Source organism: Primulina huaijiensis, chromosome 3, assembly GCF_012295235.1.
Source record: "Primulina huaijiensis isolate GDHJ02 chromosome 3, ASM1229523v2, whole genome shotgun sequence".
Taxonomy (NCBI): Eukaryota; Viridiplantae; Streptophyta; class Magnoliopsida; order Lamiales; family Gesneriaceae; genus Primulina; species Primulina huaijiensis.
This window is the reverse complement of record NC_133308.1, coordinates 21089105-21107357: the sequence shown is the minus strand read 5'-3', so window position 1 is coordinate 21107357 and position 18253 is coordinate 21089105. Positions and strand designations below refer to the sequence as shown.

Below are 18253 nucleotides of genomic sequence, written 5' to 3'. Positions count from 1 at the left end.
GAAAATGCATGATCAAAAAACGATGGTAGCTAAAGAAAACAAATCAAAATGGGCTGATTCAGATTATGGATCATCTTAATCAGAAGACTCAAGCATCTCCAACGATGATGAAGAAGTGAAATGCTTAATGGAAAATGATACTGAGCTGGAATCTACAAGTGAACAGGTATCTGACTTTATCTCAACAGATTTTTCATGAGAAGACCTTGTCAATGCACTTTATAACATGATCAATGAGTACCAAAGACTTTCTCAATCATTCAAAGAAATTAAAGCTAAGCAAAATGATCTATCCGACATCATAACTGAAACTGATTGAGAACAATCTAGTGAAATGTTGATTCTAAGGGCATATATTGTTAGACTGAAAATTGAGAATCAAAAGTTACAAGATGAGAATCAGAAGGTTAAAACTGAAAATTTCAAGCTAACTGAACTAGTTTCATCCTGGAATAATTTTTCAGTTGTGTAAACTGAAATACAGGAATTGCAAAAACATGTTGGATACAAAATCGATCTCGATTTCAGCAACAAGGAAAGCATCCCTAAAACAAGTACTCAACTAAAACTGAATGTATGCAAAGGAAAATATATTCACTTTCTGTGATTTAGTTTGGTACATGAACATCAAGAACCTATCCACCAAGTTGAAAAGCATATTTCGTATAGGAACAAAAATAAAAAATTTGGTATTGGTTACGTACCTGAGAGATTTAGTGCTAAACCTAACTGGAATTTCTTTCAAGCTAGTTCATTCAAGCAGAACTCGATGAAAAGTAAAACTAAAAATTATTTTAATTGCAAACCTGTTCAGAAACGATATAGGCTGATCAGTTGATCCAGCCAAATGAGCATCCTCGACTGAAAGCAAAATCTAAATCTCTTAGCATAAATATTACAGTCAGATTAAAGAAGAAGCACACACTAATTCGTTATTTATCTGGTCATTTCAAGGATCATATTGGTGCACAAAATTCTTCTGTGTAATTCAGATAAGCTGTGAGCAAGGAACTCTACTGTTCAAAGTCTTCAGTTTTAGATTCACTAAGAGTTCAGTTAGGCAGTGTTAAATTCTAACTGAAGTGGGTAATTCAAATCACTTGTAATTACCAAAGCCTTTTAGTACAAATGAATTCTCCGAACATCCATAAACATTTCTACGTTCATTTATCTTTCAGCTGGACATTATCAGTTCTAACTGATGTCCTATCAGTTATGAATATTTCACTTGATTAGGTTTTTTTCCAGTTCTGTTCAAACGAAGTCTTCAGTTACGATTACTTGATTTGTCTGAGCTGTTTGATTATCCAGTTCTCTTACGGATTATCTTATCAAACTCTGAAACTTATAATATTCCAACACCTAAAAATGTACCCCAGGACGTGGAAAATTTTCAATATTACCTCCCTGTAAATAAAACGTATCAAAAATTTTAATTAGTATAAAAGAAAAATGACTCAAGGACGATGATGTTGTATTCATAAACAATCACACACAAGTGGTGACCAGACATAAATCAACAACTCACAGACAACATGTAACATTCGAAAAACCAACCTACGTAAACAACATGCATGCAAAATTATTTTAATTGCTTAATTGATTACTTTTAAATGCTTTCATTTTATGATTAAAGATATGATTGCGTGATTAAATGATATATGACATGATTTCATGAAATTGAAGGATTTTACCAGAATATTCGATAATAGGCCACGGAAATGAGACCTGGGACGACCAAGACAAGAATATTTATTTTTCAATTAATAATTGCAAGGCTTCCATATATGATTAAAAATGATTTAATTTTTCTAAAAATGTTGGAGTTCGAATTATTTTACGAGTAGAGCTCGATTTTTCTCGGGAAGCCGATTTTAGGCAAATAAGGAGTTTTAAAATATCAAAAATATTAATTTTGGGAAAATAATTTTATAAACTTTTATGTTTTAATTAAATAAGAGTTATTGGGCCCAATTTAATTATTTAAAGTAGGCCCAACTACCCTTAAGCTTGCAAGCCCAAAACTCTAGCCCATTAACATGTTGATTAAATTATAAATAAGGACTCTTAGGCTTTCTAACCTAATAATTCAATTCTCCATCAGCCGAAAAACACCTTACACACACACCACTAATTTTTGAAATTAAGGGAAGAAGAAAAGGCTTGGAGTCTTCGTCGTCCGGTCGTCCACCGTCGCACCCTCGCCAACGATCGATTATTCGAGCGTTTTAAACGCAAAGACACGTTTCTTAAACCCTTTTTAAACATCATACAAATCATAATATGCTTGGTTTAAGTGATTATGCATGAAAAAAAATTATGGGTTTTTGATTATTTCACGGTATATTACGTATTTTAAACGTTTTCACGATTTTACGCTTGTTTTAAAAACGTTTTTTAATCCAACGAGTACGTTGCGAACGTGGAATGTTATATGAATGAATTATGGATAAAACATGATAAAATTAATAGGGAAATCAAAGCTGAAACCGTAGAGAATAGAGAGGAAGAGGCCGAAGGTTTTGTTGTGGTTTGCACTTGGTTCAATTGGCGGCTAGCTTGCATGGCTGGGCAAGGCTCGGCTAGGTGGCTGAGCTGGTTTCGGTTAGGTCCTAGGGAGAGTCCTAGGAGGGCTAGGGCTCGAGCCTTGGGCTGGGGAAGAGTCCACGTGAAGTGGGACTCTCCCCCACGCATGCTTTTGACAGCAGCAGCCAAGGAGACTTGTGGCTGGCCTGGGGGCGAGCCAAGGTGGTACATCAGGGTCCAAGGGAGATGGGTAGAGGTTGGGCCAAGGGTTGGTGTGGCTGGGTTCGCTGCTGGCTCGACTGGAACGTGGAAAACGTGAGGGAGCCGCATTGGCGTGCAGGCAGCTTGTTCTTGATTCAGCTGGCTTGTGCGTGGGTTCAGAGGCTAAGCTGGGCTTAGGGTGGGTCTGGGCATGGTCCAGAGTCATGAGGGTCCAAGGTGATTGCTTGTTAAGTGGCCAGAGGAGTCCTAGAGTGGCTACGAGTATTGTAGCGTGAGTGGCAACCATGCGTGCAGCTTTGTGTCAAGGTGCAGGGCTTCGTGCGTGAGGTCAGGGGTCTGGGCTAGGCTTGGTTGGGTCTAGGCGTGGTCCAAGGTTGGTTAGGGTCAGGTGGGCTCGGTGGTGGCTCTGCTGAAAGTGTCCTAGGTTGGCTAGGAGTCCATTAGCGTGAGTTAGCAGCTTGTGCAGTGCTGGTGCTCGGTTGCTGGGCTTGTGCGTGAGTTTGGGGCTAGGTCCAGGGGTCATGGCTGGTCAGGAGGGTGCCTAGGTGGGTTGGCTCGGGTTTAGCTCGAGGTGGCTCGACCCTGGCTCGAGTAAATAAGCATATGGCTCGGTGTGTTCGAGTGAGGGTCATATTTAGAATTTAATGAATTAAAATTGGAACCATGGGTCTACGGGTATGGTTCATGGCTCACAAGGGTAGTTTAGGTACTAAAAATGTTATGTTTAAAATTTGGGAAAAAAATAATGAGTTTTGAATTTATTCGTGATTTAAACGCCTCACGAATAATTAATTGAAAATCCCCGAATTAAGCCGAATAAAATTATGAAAAATTATATTTAAACTTAAATAATTATTTGGAATAATCCCATGTCATTAAAAGTAAGAAAAAGAAAAAATCGAGAATTTTACGTCTAGAGGTAAAACAGTAATTTTACACTTGTAAAATACGTAAAAGCTTGGCAGCGTCCCGAAGGATCATAATGCATGTTAAATGATATTTTATGATTTAAAATGATGATTTTGATGTAAATATTATGTTCTATAATTTATGGATATTATATTATTTATGATAAAAGATGTGCAATTTTCACTGTCTAAAATGCTATTTTTTGGAAAGTTATGATGATTTATTATTTTAAAAGAACAGGAAAAATATTTTGAGGGATGTGAATTGACTGTGACAAATGATATATGATTTTGTGGAGCCCATATTCGGGCCAAGGCCCCAGAGAGACCCCGTTTACGGTCCAAGGCCCAGAGGGACCCTGTCTATAGGAAAAAGCCCTAGAGGGACCCCGATGATCGTATTTCCATGGTGGAGCCTAGTGCCCACCCCCATGGACCATGTGGAGCTAAAGACTGATCAGTCAACCAAAGGATAAAAGCTTGTCACTTTCAATGATTAAATTTCACCCAAAATGATAAATGATTGAAAGATTTACGATTAAAATGATTTGTGATATATGATTTACGCTTAAAAGGTTTTTAAATGATTTATTTATGTTTAAATGATTTTTAAATGATTTAATTATGTTTAAAAGCTATTTTAAATAAAAGTTTGATTTTTAAATACTTGTGATTGTATATGTATTATTTGCTACTCATGTTTAGAACGTGCTGAGTCATTAGACTCACTAGATTTGTATGATGTAGAATTTGATGATGTTTGGGAGGTTGACGATTGAGTGGATCGAGTGCTGCAGTACACACCCGAGGACCATTTATTTTCGCACTAGCTAGATAGATAAAAGATTTAAAGATTTATGTTAATAATTTCATTAGATATATTTGTATGCTTTATTTTATTGTTAATTGATCTTTTTAAAGGTCGATTTAAGAGTTTTGGTTAGTTGATGATTTAGGATTTTATTTGATGGACTTGATATTTAATTGTTAAATTGATATGATTCATGATTATTATAAGTTATTTTATTTAGTATTTTCGAGTTTACGATTTATGATTAGAAAAAAAAATTCGAGGTCGTTTCACAACAGTTCAAATAAAGCCGACAAGGCTCACAACAACATAAACTAAATTCCAACTCACCATATCAACTCTAAATAATCATACTAATATACGGGAGATCTCTCCGGTAAATAGACTCTGACATAAAATTGATCAGACTCCAATATAATAATAATGGACTAAATGGGAGACTTCAAATCTTATAACTGAGTAATCCAATCACAATCATTAGCTCCACTGGCAGACCTTCCGCGTGGTGCTACAAAACTACTCTTATGACCAATCATGGTGCCCAACAACAACCAAAGTAGACCCAAGTAAAAAATATTTAGGTTAGGATTCTAGTATGAAACAATTAAACAACAATAACGAGAATCATAAATCATCTATAAACATATAATAAAATGAAATATAAAATACATGAACATGACTCAATAACAACAGGAGAATATGAGCCAATAAATGATACGATAATAAGAGGAATAATGCTTGAGACATAACACATAGCGGAGCTACATCATCATGCAGCTAAACTACATACCAAGTATGCTAGGTATGTTGTGCTTTGTCTAATAAACACCCCAGACTTGGCCTCAATACAGCTGATAATGATAAAATAAGAAGGCACAATAACGAACAACGTATGATGTCAATATTTTAAGTGCATATAACACAGAAAATATATCAAGAAATAGACAATAATAATTTCGGTATCAAGGATAACTTGATTGGAAAGCCGTCGACTGATTCCGAAATAACCACGTGTGTCAGGAATATAATTGAACATGACATCAACAAGAAATTTAACGACTCATATAACTCTTCAAAATCACATAAAAAACTATAAAACATATAAATATGTTTAAAACAAAATTTATATATTATCATCGTATGTTACGGAAGTGTAAACAAAAAGCTCAAATTTGATCTCCTCGGCTTAAAGAATAAGATAATGTGCCAAATATTTCATATATCAATCCACAATAACAAATAATCCATATAAAATTTTCCAAAATTCTTGACTTGGAATTATTTTATTAAAGATTCAAACTCAAATTCTCATATTTCATCATAAGGCATTAAGGTGAGATTAGATTATTTCGACATTTTCATACCCTGGAAAACAGAAACCAATGCAGCTGGTTTTGTCACAGTTTGCAGATTCAGCACTTAATATAATAAAATTCATATCTAACTCATTATTAACTCAGATCAATATCCTCCAATTAGAAATGAAAGAAAACTAAAATATCTAAATTTTTCTAGTTGAAAATATATTCAAATTCTCAATCGTTTGTGCCCAAAATTTATTAGAACACACTGTATCAACCCAATTTGCGGACATAATTTTGTAATAGAGTAGTTCGAGGAAAATAGGCATAACTATCTTGATTCTTAATTGAATTAGACAATTTTGGTTTCATTTGAAAGATACTCATAGATCTACAACTTTTATTTGAGCCAAAATTCCAGAATCCTAGTGCACACAACTCATATTCCTGAAATACAGTAGGTTTGCATCCCAGCTCAAATACAAAATACAGTTTAAATACATTTTGGTAGAAAATTCAGATCAAATCCATAACTTATTGAAATTCGATTATTCCAGTGATCGAAGAAATCCAACACAGAGCACTACAAGTCTATTGAGATCATAACTACAAATTCTCAATGAATAAATTGCAGCGACCTGAAAACGAACACATTCTACCGCATCTCTCAACCTTGAACCAAAATCAATTGAAGTGCTTAAACTTTGAAGCCTAAAAATTTATTTACCTTCAAACAACTCCTGGGATGCAAAATAAAGTTGTAAATGAGATCTTCAAGCCCTAAAGTACACCAAAAAATGAGAAGAAAAGCTGGAATCCACGAGTAGCTCTGCCCCTTCCACTTCTTGAAAAATAGCTCACGGATAGAGCTCCGTTTTGTCACGCCCCGAGACCGGAGTTAGTCAACACCGACGTTGTTCATCGATCAAACAATCGAAAAAAAACCAGCCTCGTAGCACATTATAAACCGAAACCAGTTTATTTTCATAATTCGCAAATCAAAGTCTTTACAACTGAAATAAAATAGAATATGCGGAAACGTCTTACATAAAATTTAAAGTACTAAAATTCGAAAATCCTCCACTGCCAAAACTTGAAATTTAAAATAGTCACCAGCCCCAGAATTGTTCAGACTCCTCTTCTTGAACCTGCTCTTCGGATTTATCTGGGGAGGAGAGTGTAAGGGGTGAGTATTTTGGAGAAATACTCAGCAAATGGGGGCCGTTCGAGTACACAACAACATGCACATAAAATTTCGAAATACACACACACACACCATGCATATTTTGACTCATACCACATTCGTATCCTTGACCTGACACTGAGATTCATCTACTTTCAATGGTTTACTGAATTCAGTCCCTAATTTTTATTCCTCTAAGGGGGCGAGGCCGAATCGGTTATATCCCCACCGTATGAGGGTCATATCATAGTTGGGATTGCCTCCCATATCAAGTTGAATCCTCACAGTGTCAACATAAAACCCATGCAGAAATCATAACCAGAAGGGGGTAAAAGAAGAATTGTACTCGACCGAAATTTCAAAAACGAAAATGCATACACCGAAATTACACATTTAAAACAAGTCCACTTACCTTAAATTCTTGCTGAAAAACGTGAAAAGCTAGGGTTGCTTGCACAGGAAATTTCGAAAATTTCCTCTTCGGTGACTGGACGGCAGCGCTTCGCTACTCGGCTGAGCAAAACTCGAAAATTCCTAGGGAAACTAGGGAGAGCAAACTCGAAAATTTGGTGAGTTATGAGGTGTGATTTTCGAGTTATAGGGCCCTCCTATTTATAGGGGTTGGCTGTTATCTCGATAGGTGTCATCCGCGCGTTTAAACTTGAATCAAATCTTCATCTAGAATCGTGATCTAATCTAAATCTTTATCCATGATCCTGGATAATAATTTCGAAATTTAAATATTTTTCCTTGGATAATTTCGAAATTATGCCTTGTCCAGCTTGCAAAAATTTCGACTTTTGTGTCTAATTTCCAATATTCGGTAGACTTTTTATTTCCCAATTATATTTCTTAAATCCTAAAAGTTTCCCTACCTAAATTCGAAATTTAGTGGTATTTTTCCAAGATAAGATTTTGATATTTTTTTCTTAAAAATCCTGGTAATTAAACTTTTAAATTTTTCCCAAGCCTGTATTTTATCGTGCAGACTTTTCCCTATATCTCATCAATTTCGAAAATCCTCCCTAAATCCTTCAATATTTTTGAAAATCCTATGATATCTACTTCAAGATTTTGTAATCCAAGATTGAGTTATCTTCCTGCTTAAATCTTTATCAGTTATATCAAATCTTAGATCTATATCCGGTATATTTCTGCATATCTCAAATTCCGAAAAATATACACGATATTAATTAAATTCTTGAGTTCCAAATAATGTTCAAGATAAAATTATCCATTCCATTTTCGAAAATCTTGCAAATCTTGGTACAAAATATTATAATGATAAAATCTAAAATCCTGGATTTTACACGTTTAAATAGAAACGAACATAAAAAAAAACGATTCATGGCACGAAGCTACGGATGTGAGGGAAAACTTCAAGATTCTTTGAGTTTCGATTTTGGAAGAAGATGTTATGACAATTCTTCTATTGCTACTACAATAGTGACCAGAAACGGGGTTGGGAATTTGTTTTCTTCTTTCTTCTTTTATTGAAATGAGATATGGGTGCATTTATATGTGTTTATTATGTTTATTTACTAATAATAGTAATGTGTGTCAATTTATCCCCATTTTGCATTTATTTTGTTCTCGTGTGAACTCTCATATTCTAAAATATATATTTTTAACACACTTTTTAAATTTATTTGGCATAATTAATTACTTTAATTAATCAACTCAATAATTATTTTAATTTTACCAAATTACCAGATAATTAATTACTTGGCCATACATTTCTCCACCCCTTGAAACAAATTTCGTTCTCAAAATTTCTGTTTGTACACATACATCTTACACATTATACAAATACAACAAGCCAATATTAAAAATCTAACAGATATGGATAAGATACTCTCATCTTCTCTTATGTATCCTAACTTGATTCTTCTACCCTATACCTTGACCACTGTACTCAAACAAGTGGTATAACTTTTTACGAAGAACCTTATCTTTGCGGTCTAAAATGCAAATCGGATACTCATTACACGATAGATAGGGATCAAGTTCAACTTCGTCAAATTAAATCACATGACACGGATCAAGATCATACTTGTGCAACATACACACATGAAACCAACGATTGTGCCAACTCTAACCGATAAGTGCAAGTCCCAATATGCTCAACAACCTCATAAGGGCCAACATATCTAGGTGACAACTTATCTCTCATTCCAAAACAAACAATACCCCTAAACGATGAGATTTTTAGAAACACAAAATCTTCAACTTGAAATTCTAGAGGTCGGCGACGTTTATTTTCGTAACTTGCCTGAAGATCTTGAGCATCTTTCATTCCCTAACGAATTATCTAAAATTTTTCATGTGTTTCTCGAACAATATCAGGTCCAGTCAAATGTTTTTCTCCAAAATCATCCCAAAAAAAGGCAATCAACATCGTCTGCCATACAAAAGTCTTAAACAGAGTCATACCAATAATCACTTGAAAACTTTTATTATAAGAAAATTCCACTAATGACATCGAAGTGATGAGATGTACGAGATAAATGAGTGACAAAATCCATATATAGCCACGTGTTCCTAGTTCCACTTAGAAACTTCAAGACTATGTAACAATCCTCCCGATCTCATATATTCTACTTTGACTTACTGATATACTATACATCGTGATTTAAACTCAGCCACATCATTGTTCATGTTTTCCACCAAAACTGAAGTCTTAGAATATGATACTTTTTCCTACCTCCAGAGTTGATACTATAACGAGTGCAATGAGCTTCTTTAAGGATAGTTGTACGCAATTCAGAACTATCACGAACTACCAATCTTCCATTCAACCGAAGAGAATCATCTGAATGAATTGTGAATGCAGATTGATGTACTTGAGATATTGACTCATAACATTTCTGAAAAAGATCATCAGTTTTCTGAGCTGACTTAACAATCTGAATCAACTCTGGTTCAATAGAAATCTGAGACACATAAATGACATTTTCTTGAATCTTAAAATCCAAACCCGAAGTGCAAATATCCTCATGCAACTGACAAACATGAACAGAGGATAAATTAACGTCAGAATTTTACGACTCAAATCATCAGCAACGACGTTCACTTTTCCTTGCTGATATTGGATATCACAATCATAATATTTCGAAAGATCCATCCAACGCCTCTATCTCGTATTCAGATCTGATTGAGAGAAAATGTACTTCAAATTTTTATGATCTAAATAAATTACAAATTACTCGTCAAAGAGATAATGCCTTCAAATCTTGAGTGTAAAGACAATAGCAGCCAATTCCAAGTCATTGACATAATATCTAGATTCATGCGGCTTCAATTGACGAGAACCACAGGCTACAACTCGGTCATGTTGTATTAGAACACAACCTAGACCTCGACTTGATGCATCAATGCAAACAACAGTCCTCCCGAACTACTTGGAATGGTGAGAACTGGTGCAGAAGTCAATCTCTTATTCAATTAAACAAAACTTGACTCACATTCATCAGACCAAGTGAATACCTGATTTTTATGAATCAACTGAGTGATAGATTTAGTAATTATTGAAAAAAATTCAATGAATCTACAGTAATAATAAGCTAAATCCGTGAAACTTCGAATCTCTGGCACACTGGTCGGTCTTGCCTAGTTCAAAATTGCTTCCACTTTATTTAGGTCAATAGAAATACCATGTTGAGAAATAACAAAAACAACGGTTCATGGCTCAAATCGAAGCTCGGATGTGGGAAACAAAACCCTTCAAGAATTTTTTAGTTTCGACATCGGACAGAGAAGTTATGCCGATTCTTCTATTGTCGCCACTATAGTAACGAGAAAAAGGGTTGGAATGAGTTTTCTTCTTTAATCTTTTATTGGAACTGGAAATGAGTGTATGTATACGTGTGTATTATGTTTATTTATTAATAATAGTCATGTGTGTCAATTTATCTTGGTTTTGCTTTTATTTTATTCTCGTGTGTTATTTGAACTCTGCATATATTTTATATCGCATTAACTTCGATATTCTAATATTCATATTTTTAACACACTTTCTAAATTTATTGGGCATAATTAATTATTTTAATTAATCCAGTCAATAATTATTTTAACTATACCAAATTACTGGATAATTAATAACACAATGTCTTACATTTCAAAAGCACTCCAGTCACTTCATAAACACTACAATTTATTTGTACAATACCATTGCCGGCTTATTTGTTACATTTTATGCATATAATATTCCTGATCACGTAATTATTTAAAAATCTAAATGTAGTAGTTCATACTCTTGTTAGAGTTGCTCCTTTCTATGCTAGTCATTCGGTTTATTTTGAAACTCTGTATTGTTTGATTGAACATCCTTTGGATGATTATTGTAATTCTTTGAATGATTAATGAATTTTTTTTTTAAAAAAAAAAACCCTTTTACTTTCTCTTTTCATAGAAAATGTATATGATGATAAAATCTTTTAAGTAAGTTTACATGATTTGAGGTTAAATGCATTGAATAATCACGAGCATAAATGATCTTATAATTATTTATTTTTGTCAAAAAATATATTGTTTTTAAAAGAGAAAAAACGATGTCAATAAATTAGGCATATAGCAGTAATGCATTGTTCTGTTTATATATGCATTCCCAACTTCATCGTTTCACGTGACTAATAGTAATAAAAAGAAGTTGGAATTTATAGACAAAAGAATCAATATTTTTTATTCAAATAGACATCTTATGAGACGGTCTTACGGATCTTTATTCGTAAAACGAGTCAGTTCTGCACATATTTACAATAAGAAGTAATATTTTTGACATAAAAATAAATATTTTTCATAGTTGACCAAAGTAGAATATGTTTATCACAAATTGAATTGTGAAACTGTACAACATGAATTGTTTTTGTGTTTTTCTTCAATGTAGTCAAAACTATGGAATAACACTGTATAGTACATATCCACCTCCTCAATTTATTTAGTGCTGAATTTAGAACTCAAATCTATTAATACCGATCAAAAAAAGAAACGACTTGAAATGATCCCAAAAACTACTCCAAATCCATATCCCATAAGAATAACTTGCCACGTAAATCCATCCAAAATGCTATCATCATCATCACCTTGTTGTGGCAACATCTCTTCGTCATCTGTGCATTTCTTAGTCAAAGGTAATCCACATAATCCCGAGTTTCCTATGTATGAGCTGCTGTCAAATGTAGGAAACTGACCGCCAGATTGGGGTATCGGCCCAACAAGGTGATTATATGACAGATTCAACTGTGCTAGAAATGTTAACCTCGTCAACTGCTGGGGAATTTCCCCTACCAATTGATTTGAAGATAAGTCCAAGGACTCTAGTACGCTTATATATGCTACACAATCAGGAATATGACCCGTGAGGATGTTATGGGACAAATTCAAATACCTTAATGATTTGAGCATTCCTATTGTGTCTGAAATATTTCCATGAAACATGTTGTTTGACAAATCAATGATCGTAAGTGTTTCCAGAATTATCTGATATTGAAGCTCCAGTCCTTTTACATTTAATGTTATAGACTCCATGTAAGGGTAATGTAACGTTGAGTTCTTTGTTCAGTTTTGTTTTCCTTGACATCAATCATGGCTTTGAAATTCTTGAAATATTGGTCTGGCAAAGCTCCAGTGAATTGATTGTCGGAGACGTCGAAGATTTGCAACATAGGATAGGAAATATTACTCGTTAGAGCAGGCATCGTACCATGGAACCTATTAGATCTCAGCACAAGAACTCGAAGCTCCACGAGATTTTCCATCCAAGAGGGAAAATAATCTTGGATTTTATTGTTCCCGATGTTAAGAACCTGAAGCTGTCGGCACTTGGCCAAGGTCTGAGGGAACGTTCCTTCCAAATCATTGCTATTCAAGTCAAGAGATAACAGAGCACTTCCGTTTCCTGTGCACTGTGGAACTTTTCCTTCCAATCTATTATTCGATAGATGGAGAATCAAAAGGAAACTCATATCGCAGATGGATGATGGAATCTCTCCTGTTAAACTGCAAATTACTTAGAAACTAATTGGGTAGAAAATCGAAAAATTAAATGAAAAATAACCTTTGAATGGGCGTCCGAATGTAACTTCCTTGTGATAAAAGGAACTTCACCTGTTAATTTATTTGAGTCCAAGAGTAGAATACTCAGCCTTCTCAAATTGCGCGTCGTACGTAGACTTGAACAATTTTCGAAACACTCCAGCAATGGCCCATGTAAATCGTTTTCTTTCGCTGCAAATTGGTAGACATATAATCCACAGCATAATCCTCGTGGGAGATTCCCCGAGAAGTGGTTTTTAGAAAAATCAACAAAAGACAATCCAGGAATATTTTTCCCAAAATTCTCAGGCAACTGCCCAATCAATTGGTTATTACTCACATCAAAATCTACGAGTGAAGTTAAATTCCCAATTGTAGGTGGAAGAGTTCCACTGAGATTGTTCGCATCAAGGCGAAGCATAGAGAGGTTTGTGAGATTTGTGATTGTTGGTGGTATTGCACTCGAGAATAGATTATTTGAAAGGCCTGCAAACTGCAAATTTCGGAGGTTTCCAATCTCCAGCGGGATGCAGCCTGAAAATTTGTTATTTCCCAGGAAGAGTAGAAATAAATTGGTCAGTAAGCCTATTTCAGATGAAACAACCCCCGTGAAGCGATTGATTTCAAGATCCAAGTATTCTAGTTGGGTCCAATTGCTTAAAAAATGAGAGATATCACCAGAAAGATTATTATGAGCTAGCTCCAAGACTGTTAGTTGGGTCAGGTTTGACAAAGATAGAGGCAAAGGTCCTGTAAGTGAATTCTTGCCTAAGTCCATATAGGTAAGGTTGGTGCATTGGCCGAGCTCAGGAGGAATTGTTGAATCGAGGTGATTATGTCCGACAAATAGTTGTTTAAGGTTCACGAGTTGGCCCAAAGAAGAAGGAATATTTCCTTCAAATGAGTTTCTGCTCAGATCAAGATATTCGAGCTGTAACAAGTTTTTGAATACTGATTCGGGAATTGGGCCTGTGAGATTGTTAACTGACAAATCAAGATGAGTAATACTCTGGCACCTGATTATAAAACTTGGAAATTGCAAAGTGAGTTTATTGGCAGCAAGGCTGAGGTATGTCAGAAAAGGGAGGCTCGGGATTCTAGACCAATCAGTCGTCTCCAAGTGATTAACTCCAAAATCCAAGTGTGTCACCTTTTGAAGGTTGCCAATTTGAGGTGGAACTTCACCACTGAGCCTGTTGTAACGGAAACTAATGTACCGAATCTCTGTTAAATTCCCAATCTCAGGTGGAATGATGCCTTCTAAGATATTGTGGCTGAGATCCAAGAAAATGATTGTAGATAGATTTCCAATACTAGACGAGATGAATCCACTGAAGTTGTTTCGGCTGATATCGAAACTGGTGAGATTTGGGAACGAACCGAAATCGAGCCTGTCAATTCTGCCGTAAAGATTTGCATGGGATAAGTTTATATCAGAAACGGATCCCCCATCATTGCAGGTAATCCCCGTCCAATTACAAAGGTTACTGAGATTATCAAAAGACCATGGAATGGTAAAAGGCGACGGTGACAGGGTTCTCTTCCACTGAACAAGAGCTTCAGCTTCCGTTTTTGAGGAAAAACTAGTGTTCAGCAAAAGAAAAGAGAGAAGAAGAAACAATAAGATGGAAGATATTTGGGATGTTCTCATGGCTATTTTAGTGCAGTTATACTCCAATATTTGCTCTATTTTATAGTACTCAAGAACAAGAACGGATGCTACAGATTGATTCATCAAGTCAAGAAAGACTTGGAAGTCCACTCGTCAATCAATAAAATCCAAACAGCTTCCATCACTATTATTACCGATCTTGATATGTGATCAATACATAGACTATAAGCTTAAGTAACACATACGGACTTCACGTGATTTTTCTTCATGAATATTATATTGTTTAATTTTTTTGTACTTAATCAAATACCCATATTTACTTTAATTAATTTTTAAAATTCAAATTTTATTTGTTTCACACATTTAGTGTATTTAAAAGTTTATAAATTGGATTAGTTGTTTAAATAAACTTATTAAAAATCATAGAAATTAAAATTTGTTTTTTAAATTTAATTTCTATTTTTTTAAAAAAAGTAATTGTACAAAAAACGACTATACACCATGTTCTTTGTTTTGAAGTAGATATCTATATAACCATCCAGAGACGTAAATCAATATATTAACAGGATTGATCAATTAAAGAATTTAAATAAAAATATCTTTCGGATGTCTTATTTTACGATGTATTTAAGAAATAATGTTTGGCCAGAACTTGGCGATTAAAAACATTATATTGTTGATTTCATGTCTGGTTCGAATTTGATTGGATTATTAAATTTTTTATGGTTGATTTTTCCAAATTTAGAAATACCTTTCCTTTGGCTTGATTATTGCTTAATAGTCGAGGCATTCACAAACTAAAAAATCGATTACGAACGTAATAAAATCTTTTACTTGAGATGAGAATTATTAGTTTCAACAAGTTATTTTTACCACTTTCCCAACAAAAACTTGTTCCACCTTCCACTCATTTTGGTCTTGCAAAGAAATGATGACTAATATATAAGCACCAAACCAAAATGGACGCATCCCAACGTCCCTTTAACAAGATAATCAAAACAAGCTTGACTTTATGGAAACACAGCACACGACACTCGGGCCACATGCAAAGCAACAAAACCCTACATTTAATTCTTAACAGAAGATTCCAAACTTCCATCATATCATACACGATGATGCTCCCAATCTCACATGACAACACATGCAGCCGGATTTTCGTCGCTAAAAGCCGTGGTGTACCGGACTTCGGTCGAGCTCGCACGTGCGAGATTCGACACTTGAGGGTCGTCAACGTTGCGAACGTACCCGGCGGGGGCCTTCTTGTCGTAGACACCGGGTGCATAAGGGTGCGCGACCACGTCGTACGGGACATATGGCCATATCTCCACTTTCTTGCCTGTGCGATGAGCTACACGGGCGAGGACTTTTGGGGGATCGACGTAGCCGATGACGGTGAGCTTGTTCTGCTTCGGCGAAACCTCTATGGATGTCACTCCTTTCATCCCCTCCACAGATCTTCGAACCCGCTTCTCGCATCCTTCGCAATCCATTTTTATCTTTATTTCGACGGTCTGTTGAAACGAGAGAAATCGATGTTTAACAAATATGTTCAAATTAAATAAATGATTAAGCTTGCAAAAATATGCGCCCAGTAAATAATAATTATACATTATTCCTAAAATCCTATGGCATATGTACTTATTTAATGGGAGATAAATACTGTCGATGATCAATTAATGATGTCACCTCATTTGAAGAACGATGATTGTCACAATTTATTAAAAATTAGGAAAAAAAATGAAGAGATAAAGACTACCTCACTATCATCAACACAGAATTTATATCGACACATAAACCCCTATCATTTTTGACACGTGTATTCTGAATTGTTATTTAAGTTTCNAATAAAACTACATATCTTCTAATCTTATCAGATTTCATACAAGAACATAACAGTAAAACTACTGAATATCCCAATATTTAGCAAATAGTAATATGATATTTGATTCACAAACTACAAAATTTATTTAATTTTATTACCAAAGTAGCATTGATTATCCTCTAAATAATACGGACTATTAATAATAATAATAATAACATGACAGCGTAGCATCGTGTGAGGTGTGATCAGGTTCCCAACAAAGCATTAAATAAAATTAGAAGTTATAGTAAGTAACACAAGTGTCAGAAATTAATGCAAAACAAATGATTTTCTTTCCTACAGATCTGAACCCCGACATCTCTTCTCTACGTACAGTCAAGAAGAAAGAAATGAGAAAATTAGAAAACTCTCCAGCGATCTGCATATCATGATGAAGAGGGAGCAGAGTCGGCCATGTTTACGGAAAATACAGCTAAAACCCACGAAATCTATACGCAAGCAGTAGAAGAGTCTGACTATTTAATATCATATTTTAGACACGATCTGAACTAACAGTTTCGTACTCAGAGGCCAAGTATTGCAAATATATATAGTTAAAAAATACATAAAAAATGTGAGCCAAACCTGAAGCTGTTTGCGTTTCTTGTGGTGCCTGGAATGGCCGCCGGTGCAATCGAACATGTCCGAAAGATGGTCTAAGGCACCCATTTCTTCTTCTTCCTTTCTTTCACTAACAAACCACCCAGTATTTATATGTATAGAGCACCAAGTTACTTAGATTAGATTATATATATATATATATATAATATAATGTGAGTGTGTGTACAGCTGGTGGACACAGAGCTATACTTTGCAGTGATTAGGCTATCTTGACCTCAAACTCTATTTTAAAGCGATTCCACGTTAAAATAATACAATTTATTGTATCAAATACAATATATATTTTCAATCCATCTACTTTAAATTTTACTTTAATAAAATATTCTCGAAATATTCTTTTTATTTTATTTAGTTAATTTTTTTCTTATTAGTTATTAAATATATATTTTAAATTTAGTGATATAATTATAATTACATTAGATATATTTAATATTATATTTTTAATAATTGCGATAATATTACAAAAATGATCTAAGTACAATTGACGATTAAGAAATACGTTAAATTGTTCAAAATGAACGAGCAAGAATTATGGAAAAAATAGATGAAGAACATCGTCAACACGAGAGCAGCGCTATTGGAAAATATTTTGGTGATTATGGAGATCCTGATCCGATTTTTCGAATTATTAATGATTTAGTTTGTTTATCTTTTATTATATTTACATTTAAATTATCTTAATTCGAATTCATATTTTTATTTTAACTGTGTACTTGAATGTTTAAATATTATTCAATAAATTTGTGTGTTAGATGTTTAATTATAAATTATTTTAAAATATATTTATAAATTTGTATAATTAATTTTTATGATTAAATATCTAATTATTAAATGATATAATAATTATTAAAATAATATAATAAATATTAAATATAAATTAATATAATAATATCATATTATTATACAAATAATATTTATAATTCTTAATATAAATATTTATAATTAAAAAAAAAAAAAATTTTAAAAAAAGAAAACTATGGCGCAGAAGGAAATGGAGTTGAGAGAAGCGAAACGCTAATTGGATGCTTGGGTTGGATATGCTCTAACTTTGTTTTGGGACACCGGGGGTTCTCTGTTCATATAAGCGAGAGCTTAACATTGAAGCAAGATTGACGCGCGGAGGCATGTTATTGGGCAATAATTTGGATAAGTCTGCACCGACCCGGAGAGAAAAG

General features: G+C 34.2%; 3 protein-coding genes across 3 annotated transcripts in view; all 3 read right to left on the bottom strand.

The window, feature by feature from the left end:
- Positions 1–14754, bottom strand: part of LOC140973671 (uncharacterized) — a 41036-nt gene extending 26282 nt beyond the window's left edge. The window contains exon 1 of the mRNA XM_073436644.1: positions 13057–14754. Coding sequence (XP_073292745.1) covers positions 13057–14719 — 1663 coding nt within the window. The 5' untranslated portion in view covers positions 14720–14754. The remainder of the gene's footprint in view (positions 1–13056) is intronic.
- Positions 11837–13146, bottom strand: LOC140973673 (receptor-like protein 9DC3). The gene is given in 3 exon segments (XM_073436646.1): positions 11837–12476; positions 12479–12940; positions 13007–13146. Coding segments are annotated over 2 exon segments (987 nt in total). The 5' UTR covers positions 12915–12940; positions 13007–13146; the 3' UTR covers positions 11837–11925.
- A 764-nt stretch (positions 14755–15518) lies between the features above and the next one.
- On the bottom strand, positions 15519–17280 carry LOC140973670 (heavy metal-associated isoprenylated plant protein 26-like). Its single transcript, XM_073436642.1, has 2 exons — positions 17043–17280; positions 15519–16107 (listed from the first exon to the last, which is right to left on the bottom strand). The coding sequence occupies exons 1-2, from the start codon at positions 17124–17126 to the stop codon at positions 15724–15726; spliced, it is 468 nt and encodes a 155-aa protein (XP_073292743.1). The 5' UTR covers positions 17127–17280; the 3' UTR covers positions 15519–15723.
- Between the last annotated feature and the right edge of the window lie 973 nt (positions 17281–18253).